Genomic DNA, 23743 nt, shown 5'->3' on the forward strand with positions numbered 1-23743 from the left:
GTTTGTTTAAGCATTCATTCACTGAAAGATATTGGGTTCTTTCCAGTTTGGGGCTATTACAAATCAAGCTGCTATGAACATTCATACACAGATATTTGCATGAGCATAGATGTTTATGAGATTCATGGCACTGCACAGGGAAGAAAATATCACATTAACCAAAATATGCCCTTCTACAGCCCTCAAAACCACTCATCCTGATGACTCTTTTGAAGTAGTACTGATTTAAAATTTACATGTTTTCTAAGCAATGATTGCAATCCTAATTATATTGTAGCTAGAGAAAAGCAAGACACAATGTGATTTGATGGTATCAGAACAGAAATGTGTATGCAAACATCTCTGCTCTGCAATGGCTTTGATGCAGTAGTATAAGAAAAACAAAAACAAAAGTATGGGGGTGAAGTATAAGGAATTGAACCCAGGGGTACTTAACTACTAAGATACTTCTCCATCCCTTTTCATTTTTATTTTGAGACAGGGTATTGCTTAGTTGATTAGGGCCTCAATAAATTGCTAAGGCTGGACTCAAACATGGAATCCTCCTGCCTCAGCCTCCTGAGTTGTTGGATTACAAGTCTGTGTGCCACCACACCTGATTTCAAGAAAAAAATTTTTCAAAAATTGCTTAGAGCAACACAAAAGCTTTTATTAATGAATTAGTAATAAGAAATACCCAGAGGTGATAAGTTAACAATTTGTTCTAACTATAAAATATTTTACTTTATTTTAACGAGATGTGATTTTCATGCAGGATTTTGAATTTTTGGCTACCTTTTAACCAAGATTTATATATCAACGGCCATTATTAGTGTACATAGTTTATATCTGAGAGAAAAATGCAACACAACAAGTTTTATGTTATAATAGCAAAGATAACATAGCACTTTTACACAGCTAGTTTCTTTTACATTAGATTCACATTTATGTGCATTTAGGTACACGCACACACACACACACCTTTATATTTAGAACATGAATAGGAAAACAAGAAAGAAAAAATTTCAGAGTAAGAAGAAAGCAAACACTCTATAAGAATATCAACATGTTTGGTAGGCTTTCTAAACAGTAAGTGAACTAATTATATATCCAAAACAAAATCTGTTGGAAAATGTCATCCTTTTTTCATAAGACAGAGAATAAAGACATGCTGGAATTGAATTATTAGCTACATATATTTACAAAGCTCTTGTAACATAAGTCCCAGTAAACAACCACAAGTTGATACTCAGTTGATGACACTGGAATTTGCTCATACTCTTTTCCTGCTCTAGAGAATTGTTCCTAGCTAAGTAAGACCTAAGAAACCAGTTTACCGAAACCCACCATGGTCAAAGTGAATGCCTCTTCTTTTGGGATCTTGGTCAAAGGATCCTAGTTCTTCCTCCTGTGAGGCTGGGAGGGTCCATCTTTTCATTCCTATCTCAGTGATTTCAGGGAGTTTGGTTACAGCACGTAACAGATATCTAAACCAATGTCCACAGTCCCGAAAGTGTGATGGCCGAAGGCTAATATCCAGCTCTGTTAACTCTTTGAGGAACCACAAATTTTGGCAGAAGATGGCCCATCCTGCATCACAGATGCCATCATTATAGCTCAGGTCAAGCTTCTGCAGTTTGGTCAGGTGTCCCATCCGTATAACTGATGCTGCAAAACAAAATGAGTATTGCCCCCAACACTAAGAAACAAGAATACTTTCTACCCTTGTTGTTTCCTATTTCACATAACACGGCATCCCTGGGATTAGTAATGACAATATTAGTAATTAGTAATTATTTGTTTTTAACTAACAGCTTTTATTCAGGCATCTGAACAAAATTTCCCCTGTACATGCCATTTAAAGTTTGAAAATGGATTTTTTTTTTTCATTTTTCCAGATCTCAACCCAAAGAATTTCATTTTTGTCCAGTTCCTGCTCTCTGCCTCCCTGGAGACCCAGCTCTCCTTCAGACTTAAACGTCTGGAGGGATGATTCATTGGCATGAACTCAGGACCACTTGTAAATAGTCTTCTTGTTGTTTAATACTGTTTAGTTATTTTCTAGTCATTCATTCCATCATTCTTCATTCAATAATTATTTAACCAAGCACTTTCAGTGTGCAAAACATACTTGGATAATTTCACTTTAGAGATCACTAGTACACAGGACAATTTCCCCCTTTGAATAGTACATACCATAATAGATGCTATAAAGGCACTTAATAAATAATAGTTATGATAAAACTAAGAGAAGATAACAACTTCTGCAAGAACAGGTGGGAGAGATACCCAAGGCAAATAGCACATTCTTTCCTCTTCAGCCCAGGTACGAGTCCCAGAATCTTGGAGTGTCAAGGGATCCTGAAAGTCTCCCCATTCAACTTCCAGAGCAATGACCAGAGAGGAATCCCTTTGACAGCCCTCTATGGGTGACCACCATGACTCCACCTGAACCATCCTTTGAAGTTCATTGGAAAGCCACTTTAGCAGGGAGAATCCCTTCTTGGGCCCCCTTTCTGCTCCCAGTGACTTTCACCCATCAGTTCTGCTGGCCAGCTGGAAAACTCAGCTCCTCCTTCTCATGCCAGTCCTGCAGTGTTAGACAACAGTCAGGTCTGCCTCAAATTCCACTTTGAGGACTAACCATGCCCGGGTCTTTCAATCACTTCTCACCCATCATGGATCCCAGATCTAGTAGGACACTCCAACCCCATCTCTTTCACTCGCCAACAGGGGGCGCTGGAGAGCTCAGTCGTCTGAACACTCAAGAGTTGCTGTCTGTCCCTAGGTGTCGGTTTCAGTGTGTGTGTCACCTTAATGTCTTGTCTCACAACATTACTCACAGTATTCTCAAGATCTGACCTGTGTTAAAGACAGAGTGCATGTTTTCCCCCACTCTTTAGAAAAGTTTGTAGCAGAGTGTAGTGGTGTGTGCTTATAGCTGAGGAGTTCAAGGCCAGCCTAAGCAACAGCCTAAGCAACTCATCTGATGGCGGGGGTGGGGGTGGGGGGTTGAATTATGGAAATTATCAAATATACAACAATTAGAGAGGAGAGTGTGGCTGCCATGTCCCAGCGTTCGGCCTCAACAGTTGTCTTCATTACACTAATTTTGCCTCATATAATCCTCTTTCCTCTACCCCCCCCCCTTTTTTTTAAAGTATTTTTAAAGCAAATCTCACTCATTTTTCTATCCTTTTTGGATTTTCCATATGTGAGCACCCTATTTACAGTATTATTTTTTAATATTTTATATTTATTATATCTTTAAAGATCTGGGTAGTGGAATTGTGGGTCATGTAAATATTTGCTTTGTAGTCTACTCTATGGGGGAAAAATGTTTGTTTATAAAGGAAATTAACACCAGCTACCGGTGATTAACAAATCCTTAATGTTTCTGTTAGAAAGAAAGCAATATAAAAGTGGCAATGGCTAAACCCACATTTAGTAATATTGCTACTAAAAATTGAAAGAAGAAAAAAATATCCCTGACAAATGTAAAAGTATAAATTTTATGTAGGGGAAAAAAACTAGCGGCAAAAAATAAGAAAAACATACAATGACTGAAGGTATAATTGATAAAATTTTATGTCGACCTAAATAAAATGAATTAAAGAAATAAATTTTAATTGTAAACTTTAAATAAAATAACTAACTTATGTATATTTAATGGTTTCAAGCTTGGCATGGTGGCACATGTCTGTTATGTCAACAACTCAGGAGCCTGAGACAAGAGTATCACAAGTTCAAGGCCAGCCTCACCAACTCTGTGAGACCCTGTCTCAAAATAAAAAAAATAAACAAAGGTCAAGGCTGGGGTTGTGGCTCAGTGGTGAAGCGCTTGCTATCATGTGTGAGGCACTGGGTTTGATCCTCAGCACCACATAAAAATAAATAAATAAAAGGTATTGTGTCCATCTACAAGAAAAAAAAATATTTAAAAAAATAAACAAAGGGCTGAACTACATTAGGTAGAGCACTCCTGGGTTTAATCCTCAGTACCAAAAAATATTTTTAAAAATTTAAAAAATTAAATAAAAGGGCTAAGGATATAGCTCAGTTCCATCCCCAGTACCAAAAATAAATAAATATAAATAAACAAATATATATAACTATATATAGGTAACAAATATACATATAATTATATATATATACATAGCAAATACACATAGTTATCTCTCTTGATATACATCTTCTGAATTGGATACCATTAAAAATACATATATTTAAAATATATTAAAACATATATTTAAAATAATATAAAATATATATTTTAAATATATATGTTTTAATGGTATCCAATTCAGAAAATAGACTTTTAAAAAGCTGATTCTTTCAGAAGATTGGTAACATTGTAGGGGCTGGGGTTTATAGTTCAGCAGTACATTTGCCTAGCACATGTGAGACACTGGGTTCAATCCTCAGTACCACATAAAAAAATAAGTAAATAAAATAAAGGTATTGTGTCCAACCAGAACTAAAAAAAAATTTCAAAATTTTAAAAAATCTATTGTATTTCTACACATTAGCAATTGTTAATTTGGATTCAAAAATTAAATAGTACCTTTTATAATAGCACCATAAAAATTAAATACTCAGATAAAAATTTAATAAAATATGTGCAGGATCTGTACAGCAAATTATAAAACACCAATGAAAGAACCAAAGAGTACCTTAATAGGGAGATATAATATGTTAATGGATTGGAATATTCAGTATTGTCAAAATGTCATTTCTCCTTGAATTGATCAATGGAGTTCAAATCAAATTTCCACGAGGATTAAAAAATGATATTGACAGTATGATTCCAATTTTATATGATGATGGCATGGAATTAGAAAAACCAAAATACTTTTGAAAAAGAACAAAGTCAGAACACTCATACTGCCTGACTTCAAGATGTAAAGTAAATCAAGACAGTGTGATATTGGTAAAATAATATAGACATAGATCAATGGAGCAGAAAAGAAAGGTCAGAAATAGACCCTCACAAATAGGGCTAGTTGAATTTTTACAAAAATACAAAGTAAATGCAATGGAGAAAGGAGAGGTTTTTTTTTCAATTAACAGTGTTCAAATAATTAGAAAGTCATATGAAATAAACACTAATTTCTATTCATACCTCACACCTCATATAAAATTAACTCAAATGAATAACAGGTAAAATGTAAATATAAAACTTTTAGAAATACCGGAAAAAAATCCTTGAGAGTTTTGTATTTTCAAAAAGTTCTAAGTTGAAACACAGAACAAGCTCTATCCAACAAATTAACAAAAATATAAATAGACCTACTCCAAAACTGAAGGTTTTGCTCTGCAAAAGAATAGTTAAAGAGAATGAAAAGCAGATCAGAGAAAATACTTGCCAATGACGTATTTGGTAAAGGACTTAATGTCCAGGAAATCAAGACAGATCTCAACAGTCATTAATAAGAAAACAAATGATCCAACTCTTTAAATTAGGCAAAATATTTAGAGCAGACACTTCACCAAAGAAGATGTACAGTTGACAAATAAGCACACAAAAAGATTTTCACATCATCGATAAAAATCACAATGTTTTGTCCCAATCTTCTAATCACAATCATTTTTGTTATAACATTTGTTTTGAGAATGCAACTTTCTTCCAACTAGATTGAAATCTCAGGGAACAGTTTGAGCATAATGCAAATTCCTTCTTTGTTTTGCACAATGACCAACAGGAAACACCAGGTGAACGTATAAAACCATTCCAGCTGCTCATGGGAATAAATCTGTACACACGAACACACCTCAGGGGAACAACAGTGCTCACTCAACCACATCTGGTGTTGGAACTTACTATTCTACCTCAGGTGATTCTCCTTCCACAGACAAACTTTAGATCTTTTCAAAGTGCCATATTTACTGTAATATTTCTGTATTTCTTAGCCAATTTAACACAGAAAACAACTCTGCTGGTATTTCTACTAGTTCCTATGTGTCACTGATGAAGTTTCAAGTGCTGTGCCTCTAACCATAAACCCTGTGGTTATTACTGAGTGATTTTTGCATAGCACGTGATTTTTAGGCACAGGTGTCCTCTCATAGCAGAACAGATGGTAAACACTGAGAACATAGATACAGCTACCTCATTTCCATGGGTGCTCATGGCTTCAGAGATCTGAAAGTTGGTGGCTGAATAAAATGGGGGTGTGAGGACAAGGAAATATAGGAGACAGAGACTCTCCAATTCATCATTTCCCAAGGGGAAGTGGACCTGCCTAGTGATTTCAGGTATTACATTGCCTAGAATCTCACAGTACAAAAAGTTATTCAATTTTCCTTATAGCTTTCTAAATTGACGTGGAGAAAGTGCTAGATTTATTTATCTATTTATTTGCAAAGAGAGAATTAAACTCTTCTCACAGTCTTCAGCAGGCATCACTTTAATCTGTATGAGAATTAACACATTTCAGTGCGAAAATTGTGTTCTAACTTCCTTTATATTTTTGGTTTATTTTATTCATTTATTTATTTTGTTCTGGAGTGAAACCTGGGGTGGGAAAGGGGAGCTCTATCACTGAGCTCCATCCCCAGCCTTTTTAATTTTTTGAGGGTCTAATTTGCCCAGAACAGCCTCTACAATTCCTCCTGCCTCAGCCTCCTGAGTAGCTGAGAATACAGGCATGTGCTACCATGCTTGGCCAGTTTTTTATTTAAATAAAAGCAAGAGTCAATTCAGAGGTAAAATTAAGTAATAGTGCAAATACCGTGTGGCTAGGGCAAACCTTATGTAGGAGTAAAATGATGGACGTGTGAACACTGAAGACTCAACATATGGGAGGGTGTGGAGCAAAAGCTATCTACCTGACAGGAACCTCCTCACCTATCTGTATCCATCTCCTCTTAGGAAACACTTTTATGTAATTTCCTTTTATTTATTTTTAAAATATTTTTTTAGTTGTAGATGGACACAATACCTTTATTTTATTTATGTATTTTTATGTGGTGCTGAGGATCAAACCCCAGTGATCGAACCTCACATGTGCCAGGCAAGTGCTCTACTACTGAGCCACAACCTCAACCCCTGCCATTTGCTTTTAGAATTGTCCCTCATTTTAACCAGACCTCTCCTAGACAGATTTTGGGGAAAGGGGAAGCTTACCCAGACCTTAGCCCCAGGCCTCCTGACTTCTCCCTCTCCCCCATTCCCGTGCTCTGCATGCCAAGACTGCCTTGGAATGATCTGATACAAACCCAGGAGTTCCACGTCCTCTGTCACCAGGGAACAGCTGCTCAGCCTCAGCACTTGAAGAGATGTTGATAGCTTTAGTGTTTCCAGAAGCAGTTTCAGGTTGCCACCAACACACTTATTCCAAGAAAGGTTGACTGTTTCCAGAGCGGGGAGGTGAATAGAGGCTTCGACTAAAAGTGATAATGATAAGAATAACTTAGATATCGTAAGCCTTGAACTTGAGGAGCATAGACCAGGACAACATATTAATATACTCAGGGTGGAGAAAGTTGTAGAGATTGTTTTCTCCGGCCTGAAATTCATGGCGTCAATTTATATTGATGATTTTTAGTTGGGAAAACATTGGAAACTTCAGAACAGTAAAACGTGATTAAATGGAATTCACTATTGGCTGGGGGTTTTTCTCTCTTTTTCTTCATATTTGGGAAGGAGAAAAAGGCAAAGTGCTTGGAGAGCTAATCAAGATTTTCAGAGCATGCCCTGGTTGGTTACATGTTCCACTGTACAGTCACTGCTGAAAGTCAGAGATGGGGATAAGCCTCCCGAAGGCTTTGGAACAAAAAGATATATTTGTGTTTACTTCACTGCAATTACTGAGGCAAGGAAAAGAACCCATGTATTCTGGAAAGTTTTTAAAGAAAATGAAAACATTTTCTGCTTGATTCTCAGTTGACCTTAGAGTTAAAATTAACCAGAACAACTTATTCCCAAGCATAGTAATTAAAAACACTTTTTGTGCTCTGTTTTCTTTCTAAAGAACAATATAGCTAGGTGCTATGGTGCATGCCTGTAATCCCAGTGACTAGTGAGTTTTAGGCATGAGGATCACAAGTTGGAGGCCAGTCTTAGCAATTCAGTGAGGCCCTGAACAATTTACTGAGACCCTGTCTCAAAATAAAAAAATTAAAAGGACTGGGGTGGTAACTCAGTGGTAAAGTACCCCTAGGTTTAATCCCTGTATCAAAATAAAAAGAACAAAGAATAATATGTGTTCAAGAGAAAATATCTATTATTATATAGTATATTGTAAGAAAATCTCTCTCACTTATGATACAAAGATGTACAATAAAGAAAAATCAAACTTTTCTTAAAGAAGCAATGTAGAGTACTACTTGGGAGTCTGAGGCAGGAGGATTTCAAATTTGAGGCCAGCCCAGGGTAATTTAGAAGACCTTGTCTTAAAGCAAAAACTAAAAAAGGCTGGGGGTGCAGCTCAGCTGTAGAGTGCAGGCTGAGCCTGTGCAAGGTCCTGGAATCAATCCCCACTACCATAAAATTTAAAAAATGAATAAACAAAAAATGATATAGAGTATATCCATCAATCAGGTTAATTTAAATTGAGTGGATAGAGTTATGTCAGATGATATAATTTAGTGTAATTTCTACTTGATCATGATTCATTGTGCACCTAGAATTAGAAAGTCATGTATCTTAGGACAGCTTGATTTCTTCAAGATTTTTTCTTTTTCTTAAAAAAAAAAATTCAACTTTTCCCTACTGGAATTATATTTATGAAATATGATGTTGACCCCAAATTTACTCTTTTTTGGAACTTATCTAAATTAGTCCAAGCAGTGGAGTATGTCATTTGTATATGTAATGTGCCTACCTAACCATTTGATGAATTACAGACCCCTTTAAGAAGTTTGTTATTTATTTACTAATTTAACTAATGTTAACTAACTTAACTAAGTGTAGATAGTACCTAAAATGTGCTTCAGGTATGCAATAAAGAATCAACACAATCTCTCCCCTCAAGGAGATTATAATCTAGAAGAAATATAGACATTAAACAACCACACAAATAAATACATAATTATAAATTCTGATGAAGGTTATAAACAGGTTCCTAATTTAGATAACAAGAGACATTTTTATGTGTTCTGTTTTCTTGGGACCTGAAAATTGAGTCAAAACTTCCCAGGAAGGAGTAGGGATTGGAGGTAGGGTGTGGCAGAGAACAGGATGGTCTTGCGTGACATAAAGGAACAGAAAGAATCCAATTGAGGTTGGATTCAGAGAGCAAAGAAAAGAATAGTCAAGGTACTGAAGCTAGATCCCTAGGGCCATTTAAACCACATTGAGGAATGGGGGTATCACCTGAAGTGCGACAGGAAGGACACTGAATTTTTTAAACAGGGCAGTGATCCAACACTATTTGTTTTAAAAATGAAATTTATAGACTCTCTCCCCATAATAACATCAACAACTGACATTTATTGAACATTTACTATGTTGCCAGGAGCTTTCTAAGAACTTTACATGCATGAACCCACTTAATTCTGACAACCTCGTGAGGCTGTACTATTATTTCATCTTATATTTTACAGATGAGGAAAGTGAAACATGGAACAATAATATTAAGTACCTGAGGTCCCACAGGTCTCAGTAGCCACAGTCAGGATTTGATTTCAGGCAGACTGAATTCCAGGCGTTTTGGTGGCGGGGGGGTGGGGGAGGGGGGCAGGAAATGTACCAAACACTCCCCCAACACAGAATAATTGTGATCAATTTTAGGGAGCTCATAGGTAGGCCCCCTCGAGCATACTGATGGACTCTCTGTGACCCCAGATAAAGAATGCCAGGTCTGATAGGAACATGACCTGGGATTTCTCCCTATCCAGACACATGGCAAAGAGATGAAAGATTACTGCTTGGGAGCAGTAATGACAAGGACCAGGTCTACATGGGTGAATGCATCGGAAGTCAGCAGTGCCCTTCGAATTTGGAGTGAGTGATATGTATTTATTTTTATTAACAGAATGCATTTCATTAGTAATAGCTCTTGTCTGGTCCACAGTACAATACACTTTTCATGAAGTGTCAACTGGCATAGCACTTGAGAAAAGGTCAGAGGGGAGGACTCTGTTTTCATCACTACTCGGGAAATACCCAGATCCAATGGCTTTAGTCACATGCACATGTGCAAAAAAGAGGTAACATAGCAAGCCTGAGACTCCTACCCGAAAAAGGCCTGCTACTGACCATGCCCTTTGCTGGCATGTGGGAGCTTGGAATTGGGGAATGTTCTTACCGTTCCCTGATAAGGCTAGATCACTGTACCTAATCAGTTTGTACTTATAATATGATTTATGCTGAACACCAGCTTTCCTTCTGTGAGTCTGGAATTTTGGAATGTGCCAGGCAGAGGTGGCCTATATGATTGAGCCTCAATAAAAACCCTGAACTTTTAGTAAGTTCAGGCAAGCTCCACTGGGAGAAGATATGTCACACATGTCATCATAATTCACTGCTGGAGAAATTAAATGTGCCTTGTATGGCTTCTCTGAGAAAGGACTCTTGGAATCTTGTGCTTGGTTTCCTCTGGACTTTGTCCCTGGTACCTTTCCCTTTGTCGGTTTCGCTTTGTGTCCTTTCACTGTAATAAATCTTGGCCATGAGTGCAATGGCATGCTGAGACCTGAGTCCTCCTAGTGAGTCACTGAACCTGGAGCTGCAGTTGGGGGCCTCCAGCACCAATAGTGCAAAGTGCTAAAAAAAAAAAAAAAAAAAAGTGCTGGTTGCCCAGGTGGTGTATTTTGAAAAACGCTACAAAGTCCCTTTTGCCTCAAAATATCTCCTTCTACTTGCTGACCATACTCTTGCTCCTAAGTAGGCAGAAATTTCAGATCCAGTAGGCCCTTGATCTAGGTTGGTATATCCAAGAACTTGAGGCATACCCAGATTCCTGAGAGAGAACAGCAAGAGCTGTGGGGATCTAGGTGCCGTGGTGCACACCCACAATCTCAGCAATTCGGGAGGCTGAGGCAAGAGGATCACAAGTTCAAGGGCAGCCTGGGTAACTTAGAAAAACCCTGTCTCCTAATAAAAAATAAAAAGGGGGTTCGGGGATGTAGCTCAGTGGTAGAGCACCCTGGGTTCAATCCTCAGTTCTGAAAAAAAAAAAAAAACTGTGGGGGAAGTGAACTCAGTCAGCAAGACTCACACACCTTCCATCAATGTACTGCAGTCTCAATTCAGATGGAAACTTCTGGAAAATTTTAAGTTATCATGGGTGTAGACCCTCCAGAGTTGGTTATATACAAGGTAAATTTAAAATATAAAATCTGCAGTTTCCAGAATCATTTGCCTTGAGAAGATCACTTGTAAGAGGGCATATTTCCTAAGAAGACAAACTATAGTCATAAACCTCATGACTACGTACCTCATTGTACCTGTGGCTTGAGCTTTGGAATGAAATTTGTGCGTAGAGAAAGAGAGCGTGGACCCTCCCCTGTTATTGCGTGGTGCCTGCAGGGATCTGGGTAATTCTCTCACCGAGAGCTGTGAAAGTCTCACTTTCCAAAGCACAGTTGTTCATGAGTAACGACCTCAATGCGGGTAAAAATCGGAGCCTGCTGAGTAGGTTCTCAGAAGAGCTGCCCATGTTTTTGTTGGCCGATAAGTCCAGTTCTTGAAGATTTGAGAGTAAAGGGATAACCTGGGCTGTTAAAATACCAACAGTGACATGTTTTAGGCACCATCTCACAGACAGCCATCCAGTGTTGGGTTGTCACAATCCTCTTAACTGAACAGTCAACCAACTCTCCCCAATGTGACTCTGTCCTTTACACACCTCCCAAACCAGCCTCTTCCCAGGGAGCCACTTGGGCTTTTCTGCTTCAAAGCCTCTCCCCAGACCAGAAGTTAAGAACAAAGACTTTGGAGACAAGAAAGAACTGGGCTCCAGTCCTGGATCCTACTACTAAAGAGCAGTGTGATTTGGAACAAGTTACCTACTCTGAACCTTTGTTTTCTCAACCATAAAATACATCCTTCACAGGATCATTAGGAAGATAGGAATTGGTCTATGTAAAGTACTTGGTACAGTACCTGACACATATTAAAGTTTGATATCATTCTTTTCTTAGAAAGTAAGTACCAGGCCAGGTGTGGTGGCACACACCTGTAATCCCTTAACTCGGAAGGCTGAGGTAGGAGGACTGTGAGTTCGAACCTAGCCTCAGCAATTTACCAAGGCCCTAAGCAATTCAGCAAGATCTCATCTCAAAATAAAAAGTAAAAAGGGCTGAGGATGTGGCTCAGTAATAAAATGCCCCTGGAGTCAATCCCTGGTACCAAAAAAAAAAAAAGTAGGGGAGTTGGGGTGAATATAAGTATTAGGAAGCCGGAAGGCAATGAAACCAAGCAATCAGGGCACCTGTCAGTAACAGCACCAGAGTGGTTTCTGTTACCTCTAGTTCACTATCCTTGTGCTGCATTTCCTGCCCCCAGGCCTTTGCCGCCCCCCACCGCCCCCACCCCACCCCCTGCTCTACCAAGATGGGAATTGCAGTATCCTGAGATCTCCATGAGGCTGGCTCATTTCCTCAGATCCTTCCAGGGCCACCCAAGCTAATGTAAGCCCGTGGTCACTTCACATCACCCTATTTTTTATTTGACAGCACCCACTGTTGCATGATATTTTCTTGTTTAGTATTTGTTTTCTGTCTCCCTCATTGAAGGAAATTTCTAAGTATGGGGGACTACCTCGACCCCAGGATGGGGATCAGTACCCAGAACATCAGAGGTACAAAAGCTTGTGCAAAGGAAGGGAAGACAAGCCGGGCAGGGAGTTTTCATCCCAACAGGTGGAACTGCTTCCTCCTCTTCCAGCATCTTGAATACCCCCACCCCACCATGTAATCCGGATAGGGATTGTTTTATTCCTGCCCCTACCATACTAAAGCTCTTTGACTGTCTGAGTTTCCTGTAGACCATGGCATGGTGCCTCGCACAATTAGATTAATCAACAGTTATGGACTAAATGATCTATAATTCTATTTCTTTGGAATTATCTGTAACAATCAGATAAATGAATGTTCAGTGATTTAGGGTCATAAAGCATTTCCAGCCTTTAAAAATTAAGCAGAAGGTGGACAATACCATTTGCTCCAGTTATTATATAATAGTTGGCTTTCTGAGGCTGTTCATGCATATTAGTGGTTGTGACCTGGATAAGGAAGGATTATCCCTCAGTTATACTGGTGGTAGCCATGGAGATCCTCTAGCACTTTAATCTTTCTCTTATCCACCTTATTTAATAAGATAAGATGTGATACTCATGTTATTTGGTTCCACCAAGGGAATCCAGAGGCCTGAAAACTCAGCATGTCTCCTTAGGTGTGACTCTCAGCTCTGATAGGTCAAGGGGATGGTAACACCACATAATGCTCCATGTAGGGCTCAAAAGGAATTTTCTTTTTTTACTTCAGAAACCTTCATAAAAACCTTTAAATTTTCTCATTTCCCCAAATCAAGGGATAAGGACCTGAGAAATAATTTAGCAGTTCTACAAGATAAATGTTAAACCTGAAAACCTATTTTACTATTTTTCTCCCCAAATTATACTAATTTTTTTACAATTATATGTATTCATGCTTGCCATTCATCTATTCATTTATTCATATATTCAATATGCATATATTGGGGACCAGCTATATGCAGGTGCCTGTGCTTGAGCAATGTGCAGGTGCTTAATGAGACACATACTGACCCTGGAGTTGCCCATGGTCCAGAGAGAGCAAGAGCAAAAGCCCCCAGGCCAGTGCATGCCTGGTGTGTCTGGAGGTGAGGAAGGACAGCATGGCCAGGGTGGAGTAAATGAGAAGGGGTAGAGAACTCAAGCAGAGTGGGGGCGGGAACAGGGAGACTGTTTGGATCTTGTAATAATCTAGGCATGCGATGGCAGGGGCCTGAGCTAGTAGAGGTCTATAAGGTAAGCTGTGCTCAGATTCCAAATGTGTGCTCAAGGTTTATTGTGGCCATGGATGAAAATAAAACCCTTAATCTCAAGGCTATGCTTGCTATGTTTGCTGTGGGAAATTGCATTCACATATAACATGTTGCAACAACAGACCTATGTTTATGGTAGGGAAATAAGTGAACCTATCTTGAGCCGTTATGTTTACCCATCACGTACCACTACCTGGCTCTTTTTCTGTAGTTTCACTTGTTTGAGTGGCTTGACTTTACTGGGCAAGTTTGAACATCATTTTGGCATTCTCTCTACATACCTGTTTGTAATCAGCTTCGTGACACTAAAAGATTCATTGCTAAGCAGAAACATAAATTCAAAATTTTCTCCAAGTGCCAAATCTATCATTTACAGCCGTGCATAGGAGGAATCTAGACTCAATAGCATTTACTGAGCATTCAGTATATGCTAAACACTGTGTTGAGATAGTTCCAGAACTTTGATAATTTGATCCTTCCAATAACTTCATAAAAAACTAAATTTAAATGTACATCTCAAATTTTCCAAGTTCCAAAAAGTCTCTCCTTTACAGAATATACTTACTCAGTGACATTATGTCGTCCACTGTTAGTGAGCACTGGTGAAGATCTAGGACTTCCAGATGCTTTAGCATGACCAGTGGGGCTGATGCATCTTCAAAACCTCCACCCAGCTCCTTATTGCAGGAAAGATCTAATTTCCTCAGCTCACCCAAGTATTTAAAAGCGGCATCTAAAAAGAGTCAAAATGTCATTTTAATATATTTTAAGGTGGTAGGAAGGTATGTGACAAGGAAGGCAGAAGTGCTGCAGGAAGAGAGGCTGACTGAGCACACTGTGTTGATGAAAGCCAAAAGGAGGTATACCAGTAAGTACACTTCTGCCAGCTGGTGCTGTGTGGATTTGAGATGATTCCACACACATGCTCCCTGACATCTGCATGGACGGCCAGTGGTTCTGACCTGAATCCTACAACTATATGCCCCCAACTGTACTTGAGCAATGGAGTTTCTGTGGACTCTTGGATTTATCAAGTTGCCAGGAGAAGGATATTACAGGCTCTGAAAAAACACAGTGTCATGCTCTATGACCTGGAGACTTCGCACAGGGTAATGTTTTAACCATAGACACCATTGAAGCCATTATTTTTATCAGTACCAATTCCTTCCTACCACTGAGCATAAAATAATGCTGAAGTTTTTCAAAGACACGGAAAACCTGCCAGCTATAGTATCACAAAAACTTTCACTTTTCCACTCTCTTATCTCATGCCTAAAATATCCTGCCTTTTCAGAATCAGCCATTTCAAAAGCTTATTTTTGTAATCATGATATGTTTACTGTAAAATATTAATAAAATAAATAAAACATGAAGAATATGTAAATTACCCATCCGTAATTGTATTCCCCAATATATCTACTGCTTACATTTTGTTTTATTTCCTAAGAGCTTTTAAGTATGTATTTGTGTATCATCTATACTAATAGTTTATGATAATTTTATATTTTATAGATATGTTGTTAACGCACCCAATATTTTGACACTCTTTTGCGATAATCCACATGAATGTAACTTCAGTACTTTCAGAGTTGAGGCACTTTGTAATCCCTGAGCAATACTGTTGAGACTACCACCGATGTTTCTGTTAATGGAAAGATCAAGTACTTCAAGACTTTGCAGCTTGGGTAGCAACCGACCTGGAAGAAAGGAAATCCAAACAAGAAGAGCAACACTGTAAAAACATAGCATGTGAAAGTCCAGGGAAAGAAGGAGAGAGAATGAAGTTTCCAGAGACCTGAGGATAGAGTTAGCCTCCTTTAAAATACAGGGTAAGAGAAAGCCCAGCAAATGTAGATTCCCAAGCTACCAATCATGGACATCTTCCCATTCTTTTTTCCCTGGGAAAAATTCTTCCAAATCCCACTTACCCACAAATGCCCCATCTTCTGATGTGAGGGCACAATCCATTAGTTCAAGGACATGTATCTTGCTCCCTTTTTGGAACTTCTGGAGAATCAGAGGCAAGTTTCCTCCCACTTTACTATTCCAGGACAAATTTAGCTCTTCAAGTTCAGGTATCATTTCAAGCGCTTCTCCTGTTACAGAATGGCCAGAAAATCCAGTTGATCATTACACAGAAAAGCAAGAAATTCATTTCAAAATTGGTACAACCATTATTTCTGGAGTATGAAAACTGGGCCAGGCGCTATGCTAGTTGACACAGAAGTGAGGGAAGAAAAGGACCCAGTTCCTGTCTCCTTACCGAAAAGTGAGTTTTTATATTTGCAGGCATAGCTATTCTAGTCTCTCCAAAATTATGAAGCCATGATTGGAAGCTAGAAAAAAAATGGTTGTTGTTAAAAAAAATCCACCTATCAATAGGATGGTTCTACTGGGTTGTTTTTTTTGGTAGTAAATATCTGAACCAGTCCATCTGCTTGATCTCATCGGTCCTCTCTGGGATCTGTTTGGGGTGTAAGTGAGGCAAAGCTGTGAACTGGCTACCATGGGGTAAAGCTCACCTCAACATCAAGAATACCATGTGCAGCTAAACAGCCACTACAGAGAGGAACTAATAATAGAACACCAGGTGTTAGCAGCTACGACAACCACATAGCCTCTGAGGGGAGTGAAGTACATAGAGAGAGGGGTGAAACTTGTCCATTTCCTGTCTAAAGCCATTTCATGCAGAAAAGCATCTGAAGTCTAGAATGGAGGCTGGGCAAGATGAGGGAAATCACTGGAGAGACTAGCTGTAGAAATTATTTTTACTGCCTGAGGAATAGAACACACACATGCAAAAGTACTTCCTCAATGTTCAGTATAAATCTTTACACCAATCAGTTAAGGGTTCTGAAAAGTCCCCTGAATACAAAAGCCTCTCTTCCACTGTCTGCAATTGGGCTAGGACTTCTACTATGGTTTATTCATTCCATGGGTTAAGGTTTGGGGAGTCCAGGAGTCCTGGGTTGAAATGCATGTTCTCCATTAGTTACAACATCTTAACCAGGAATGAACAAGTGTCATTTGTGGGTCATTGCCAGTCAATTTGAGGTGACTTTCTACAGTCCCACAGTATCCCCAGGATCCAAGAGAAAGAGTGAAGATTAATTAGTTATGTCTACAATGAACATGACAGTGGAAGGCATTAAGCAATTATAAGAAAGGTAACAGTTTTGAAATGCCTCCTGATTGATGGATGTTATCATATCAATAAACCACTTGTTCTCCTTGTACTCCAGCTGCCATTAAGGCTCAGTGAGGACAGAGTATGGATGATAAATAAGCCCTCCTTCATGGGAGACGATTTAGGAGTTCTTCCAGAGACAACAGCTCTGGGACAGGGAGGAAGGTACAAAACTTCAGTGACAAGGGTGCTGAGTCTCTCCAAGACCAGGTAAGTGTGGAAAGGACCTCAAGGCAGAAATTCCACTTCTTGGATTCCTACAGACAAAGCATTGTGAAAGCTCAGGTAAATAAAGAAACCAAACTGATTTCACACATGGTTAATGATATGTTAAATTTGAGACTCTGCTACATTATAACCAGCTGCTAACTGGTGGGCTATATTGATCATGTACACCCCCAGAGAGGTATTTTGAATGAGAGAATAGGGAAAAAAAAGGAACTATCAGTTAGTGAGCACCTACTATATACAAGGCATGTAGTAGGCACTTTACAGAAATTAATTAGTTCTTCCACAGTTTTTGAGGCAGATATTAGCCTCATTTATCAGATTAACAGGCTGAGTTTCAGAAAGGTCAAATTACTTGTTAAATTATTATGTTTAAACAGTTAGTTGAAAATCAAAGCTAAGATTTAACCCAGGATCTGGCCAACTCCAGGATGTTTCGTGTTTCTCCTTGGCCACAGGAAAGTGGCCAGAGACATCAGGAGCCTCCACTTACCATGGACTAACCCCAGGAGACAGTTGGCATACATTGTGTTAACAGAACTCTTTAAAGAGATGTAAGTGATCAAAGTAAGAAACTTCAGACTGAAAAAGAATATAAAGCATTCATGACATCTAACAAGCCAGCTAGCCTTTTAGCCAAAAAGTTGGGTAAGTAGTATGACTTTGTACAGATTTTATCCTATGTTCAGTATATCAACTGATTTATTTGAGGTTCTAGTTCTAGTTAAACCATCATTTTTAGTTAAAATCTTGTCTTGATCAATTTTTTTGTTAAATGGGGGTAGGAAAATAGGGGAGGTATTATTCCGGGATTTGAAAAGAACTTAAATATTATCTACTCCAACTCCTGTCTTTTTTAGATGAGGTAACTGAGACCTAGAGCAAGCTAGTGCTACAAGAGCCTTACTTAAACTCCATGAAAGCAGTTATCTGGTCAGCCCTGTTCCTTCCCTTATCCACAGAGCTTAGCATAACACCAAGTATAGGGTCACATAGCTCTTCAGCAGTTGTACAAGTGCCCAACACAGCATTGCATTATATGGTGCTCTTGACCATGATCACCGGGATAGTCTGTAATATAGATTGTTTGCCCTTGAGAGTTTGAGGTGTAAAGGTGCTTCCAGGAAATCATTCATAGTACCCAGTGCTCGGACATCCTCAGTGGTAAGTCTGCAACTAGCCAGCCTCAGGACTTTTAACTTGCTGGTAACATGCATTTGTTGAGTGATTGAGGGGAGGTTCCCACCAACAAAATCATTCCAGGAAATATCCAGTTCTTCCAAGTCTGGGAGAAAAGGCAGCAAAGCAACTAGAAGTAAACAGAGAAAAATATTGATTTGTACATGTAAATTTTAGTAAGCAGAATTCAAATCTTACTTGCACAAGATCTAGTTTTGCACTATAAGAGGTTGGGGGGAGGTGTAAGACATATTGACTTTCAGCCAAACAGGGATTTTTCAAGCTGTACAATTGGAGAAATTATGACATTTAAATTTCCTATTTCTTGGGATGCTTTCTATCTGTGCTAAATAACTGTACCCTGAAAATATGGTGATATCTTCATAAGATCCTTTATTGGGGTTGAACCCAATAGTAGTAATGATAATTCTACTGCTGCTGCTGGGAACACTGTGACTGTGATATGTATTCTAGTCTCTTTATTTTGCAAAAACCCCTGACACCCATCACCCATCACCCTATTGGATCCTCAGAGCTAGGAAATGCTCTAAAGGCCAGGACTGCTGAGATTGGCTGTGCCTGTCATCTTTTCTTTTTTTATCTTGATTACCTGGCCATCACTACTTGATACTTCAGTTGACCAAGAAGTGGAGGTTTGAACAGGCTTACAGCTTGATAGGAGCCTTCTCCAAATCTCTGCCACTGCTCATTAAAAGTGAATTTACTTTCTGTGGAAAAGATTCTCGAAGGGCATCTAGCTCCTGAAGCAATAAAACTTGAGAATGGAAATGCTAGAGTAGAAGAGATAAAGTATCTCTGCTTGCTTGCTTTTAAATCTGTCTTGAACTTTAAAATAGTGGTCACATTCAAGCAGCCTATTGAGCTTCTGTGGTTACAGGCACAGGAATTCCAGTCCTTCCAAAATTCTGAAACCATGTGACAAATAAAAAGTTTCCACTAGCATGCAAAGCACTTTAGCAACTGCATCTTATTTGCCATAATCAAAATATTATAAAAAGGATTAAACTATTGAATACATTAGGAAGAAAAAAAGGAAAAAAACTCAGTGACATGCTTTTTTTTCTTTTTTAAAGATTTGTCCTTTCTTCATATATATAAACCTTTATCTTCTTTCTTTATTTTTTTAATGGGGTGCTGAGGATTGACCCCAGTGCCTCACATATGGTAGGCAAGCACTCTACCACTAAGCCCCAACCCCAGCCCCAACCACGTGCTTTTTTTTTTTTTTAACATCAAACATTGATTTAGCAGATGATTGTGTCCCATAACCTTTTACTCCAATTTTGATTTTAACAAAGGAAATCAAGCCTCCTTCCTGTTAGTAATCTCATTAAGAAAATGCAATACCCGTACACAACATACAAGCCAGCGGCCAGCCAAACTTCAGCTTGCATCAGAATCCCCCGTGAGGCTTGTTAAAATACAGAATCCTGGGGCCCAGTCTGAAAGGCTGATTCATTAGATTTGAGCTGGATTCTGGTGATCGCATTTCCATGCCCTCTGCAAGTGGATTCTGACCCCATAAGCATGAGGAACCACAGTTTCCTCTTAAAGAGACCTGTCCAAATGTTAAATAAAATAGTGCTCTAGTCTGAATGTTCACAGACTCCCAAAATGCATATGTTGAAATTTAATCCCCAGTATAATAGCACTAAGGGGCGGGGCCTATAGGAGGTGATTAAGTAATGAAGGTGGAGCCCTTATGCATGGGGTTAATGCCCTTATAAAAGAGGTTCAAGGGAAGTTTTTTGGCCCTTTCTATCATGTGAGGGCATAGTTAGGAGGTCCCATCTATGAAGTCTTGATCTTGGACTTCCCAGGCTCCAAAACTGTGAGAAGTAGGTTTCTGTTTTATGAATTAACCCAGTCTACAGCCCGAATAGATCAGAACAAATGGTTAAGGACCCCTCACTCAAAACGGATTCTGTTTATCTCTCTGTTGGCAGACATGTACAATCTAATTAAAGGCTTGTTTTAAGATATCTAAGAAAAAGAGAGTTAAAAAAAAAGGTGGTGTGGGGAGGAGGGATTTTCACAAAATGGAAGGTATATGTGTGTTTATAAAAAGGTGTAAGCAATAATTACCCAGAGTTATACTTTTCATCCCACAATAATGAACATCCCACAATAATGAATAATACTTCTTTAAATTCCGATCAGGGCTCAGTTTTATGGATGATTTTTATGAGTTTATATCAAATGCAAGAACAGATGTATTTCAAGGATAAAGACGTAATTACTAGGTAGGTAAATTTGCTTAGGAAAAAAACAAATGAATCAATCTAAAATCAGCTCAAATCTTTGAAGAATGATGAAGGGTTGAAGAAGGGTCAGCTAATTTTTTTTCCAGTATTGGGGATCGAACAGAAGAGGTCTCTACCACTGAGCTACATTCCTAGCCCTATCTATCTTTTCATTTATACATACCAGGGATTGAACTCAGGGGCATTAGCCACTGAGCCACATTCCCATCCCTTTTTAAAAATTTTTAATTTTGAGACAGGATCTCTCAAAGTTGCTGAGACTGGCTTTGAACTCGTCATCCTCCTGCCTCAGCCTCCCAAGTCACTGGGATTATGGGCATGCATCACTGTGCCCAACTCAGCCCTTTTTATTTTGAGACAGGATCTCACTAAATTGCTGAGGCTGTCCTCAAAGTTAGGATCCTCTTGCCTCAGCCTCTTGAGCAGCCGGGATTACTTGCATGTGCCACCGAATTAACATCATAAATAAATAAATAGTGTTGCAGCAGTTCTTTCTGACATTATCTCACACTGCTCAGCAAACTTTGGCCTACCAAAGTCACTGAATGTGTTTTGCCTGCTCATCTCAACAGAAAAGCCTGTATTCCTCTGTACAAGGTCAGCTGCATACAGACCCATTTTGAGCACATCTGCGGTTGTTAATCCACAACTATTCAAATCTAGACACTTGTTGACGATCTTTTTGCCCAGCGTCTGCAGGAACTGATCATTTTTCTCCATCCTGGATCCCAATTCCATTTCTGAACTGAGAGTGTTAGCTATATAAAAATAGAGAAATTGTCTTTTAATAACAGATAGCATTAAAGAGGCTTAATGACCATATAAAACAAGTGAAAAAGAAACCCTGATAACAACCCTGAATCATTCCCTAGGAAACCCACCTCAAAAGGGGACACACTTACCAGGCACAAAACTTGACCCTGTTCCTGCTTCCACGTGCTCAGACACCAACCCTCCAGGAGCCTGAGCCACTCAGTAGATTTTCTTTCCTGACCTGCCCTGGACTTCTCAGTGTGAAGACAGAATTGCATTCCTGGGCAACTGAGAGACGCTTGCTGCCTCAAGAACACACATACCTTTGGCAAATACAACTGACAGGCAGGAAGCTCAGATATTTGCCTCCAAAAATTAAACAGGTACAGAAGCATTGAAATCACTGTCAATGAGATTCAGGTGGTCAGTGGGAGTGAGGAAACCATGTGCTGATCAGCCCCTAGATAGTTTCAATTGGCACACAGAAATCCAGAGACAACAGTGTCCTGGAGAGCTTTGGTATTTTCTCAATTCCTGCCAGAGAATGACTTCAAAAAGCCTCATTTGTCTTTCTTCCTCTTTGGGACTACTTACACCTCAACAAGTTCTCTGTAATAGCATTATGCTAACATGATATCATAATAACAAAAGGTACTTCATTAAGCACCTATTATATACCAGTTCTCCTCTATTTACCTGTGCCAGCACGTAAAATAAACATAAAGTACATCATTCTTTTGTAAGAATAAATAAAGATGCAGGTACTGAGAGTGACTTTAAAGTGGTTTTGTTAGGTGAAAATGTATACTTTTATTTTTAGTTATTTATTTTCGATACTAGGAATTTAACCCAGGGACGCTTTACCACTGAGCCACATCCTCAGCCCTTTTTATGTTTTATTTTGAGACAGTGTCTCACTAAATTGCATAGGGCCTCACTGAGTTGCTGAGGCTGGCTTTGATCCTCCTGCCTCAGCCTCCCAAGTCACTGGGATTACAGGTGTGCACCACCATGCCCAGCTAAAAAGTATAATTTTAAATATATAAAATGAGCATATTGAAATCCCAAAGGAAATCCTAAGTTCTGAATGTACGGTAATATTTTACTAACCCTGACAAAAAAAAGTATAAAACTACATAGTTAAGAAGAATAGTCAATACCAGTAAAAATTAAAAGATAGTAGGCTATGGTAGTAACAAGTTTAGACTAAAAGATTAAAAGGTTCATAAAACTCCACTTCTCATCCACTATGTATCTTGTGACTTTCTGCTTTTGGTAAGAAACAGGTGCACACATGATGGCTGGTCTTGCCAGGTTCTACCAGTAGGAGGCAGCACCATCCCCATTTTACCTCTTCACACTTGTCTGAAATTTCTGTCATGGCACATTGGATACAAGGTATTTTATTTTGGATAGCATTGCCAGATTTGGGAAATACAAAAACAAGATGCTTGGTTAAATTCAAAATAAAGAATTATTTTTAGTATGTCCCACATTACATGTATTTTATCTAGCACTTCTAGTTTTGAGTGGGGCAGAGCAGAGAGCTGTGGGAAAGGGGGCAGGGAAGGATTGCCTCTTACCTGCTCACAAGTACAGGACATCTTGCCTAAACTTAATGATAAGAGTCACAAACTATTCATAGGTTTAGAAACTTAGACTACTAATTAATAGTCAGAAGCAGAGCCAGAATTTGAACTCAGCATATTTTGCTCCAAAGCAAATATAGGTGTGTGTGACTTTTGCATTTTAAAATATTTCTCTGTGTTGCATCTTATTGTCTTCTCTCTTTATAAAATCTCCAACTTACAAGTTCCAGCCCCACCAACTTTCTCTGTCTTCTCTTTTCTACTCAAGTCACTGTTCTGTCAACCGTTTCCTTTACTTTACTTTTACTTTACCTTTACTGTCAAATGTTTGGAAAGAGTGGTTTACAGATTAAAACAAAAACTAAAATAAAGTCTTTTAAGAGATGTCTAGGCGTCTCCTAAGTTAGTACTCATACGTAGGTGTTTTGATCAAGACATAGAGTGTTGGTTTATTTTAGTAGTTAAGGAACTGTAGAACCAAAATTCAATTATTTGTTCATTCAACAAATATTTATTAAGTACCTCTCAGGTAAAAGGCACTGCTGAGTCCCCTAATCATCTGCTCTGTAGATGATTGACAAGTCCACAGCAG

At 38.8% G+C, this 23743-nt stretch overlaps 1 protein-coding gene across 2 annotated transcripts; it reads right to left on the bottom strand.

Moving 5' to 3' along the window:
* Positions 1-628: 628 nt before the first annotated feature.
* Positions 629-22394, bottom strand: Lrrc31 (leucine rich repeat containing 31). 2 transcript variants are annotated; one of them, XM_046422963.2, is made up of 9 exons: positions 21712-22388; positions 21424-21567; positions 18487-18654; positions 15859-16026; positions 15460-15627; positions 14496-14663; positions 11474-11641; positions 7198-7365; positions 629-1647 (listed from the first exon to the last, which is right to left on the bottom strand). In XM_046422963.2, the coding sequence occupies exons 2-9, from the start codon at positions 21545-21547 to the stop codon at positions 1313-1315; spliced, it is 1467 nt and encodes a 488-aa protein (XP_046278919.1). In that variant the 5' UTR covers positions 21548-21567; positions 21712-22388; the 3' UTR covers positions 629-1312. The 2 variants fall into 2 exon arrangements, with proteins under 2 accessions (XP_046278919.1, XP_058428247.1); XM_058572264.1 differs by lacking the exon at positions 11474-11641 and having other exon boundaries at positions 21712-22394.
* Between the last annotated feature and the right edge of the window lie 1349 nt (positions 22395-23743).

Source organism: Marmota monax, unplaced genomic scaffold, assembly GCF_021218885.2.
Source record: "Marmota monax isolate L192 unplaced genomic scaffold, Marmota_monax_Labrador192_F-V1.1 WCK01_AAM20220418_F8-fsc00110, whole genome shotgun sequence".
NCBI classification, from domain to species: Eukaryota; Metazoa; Chordata; class Mammalia; order Rodentia; family Sciuridae; genus Marmota; species Marmota monax.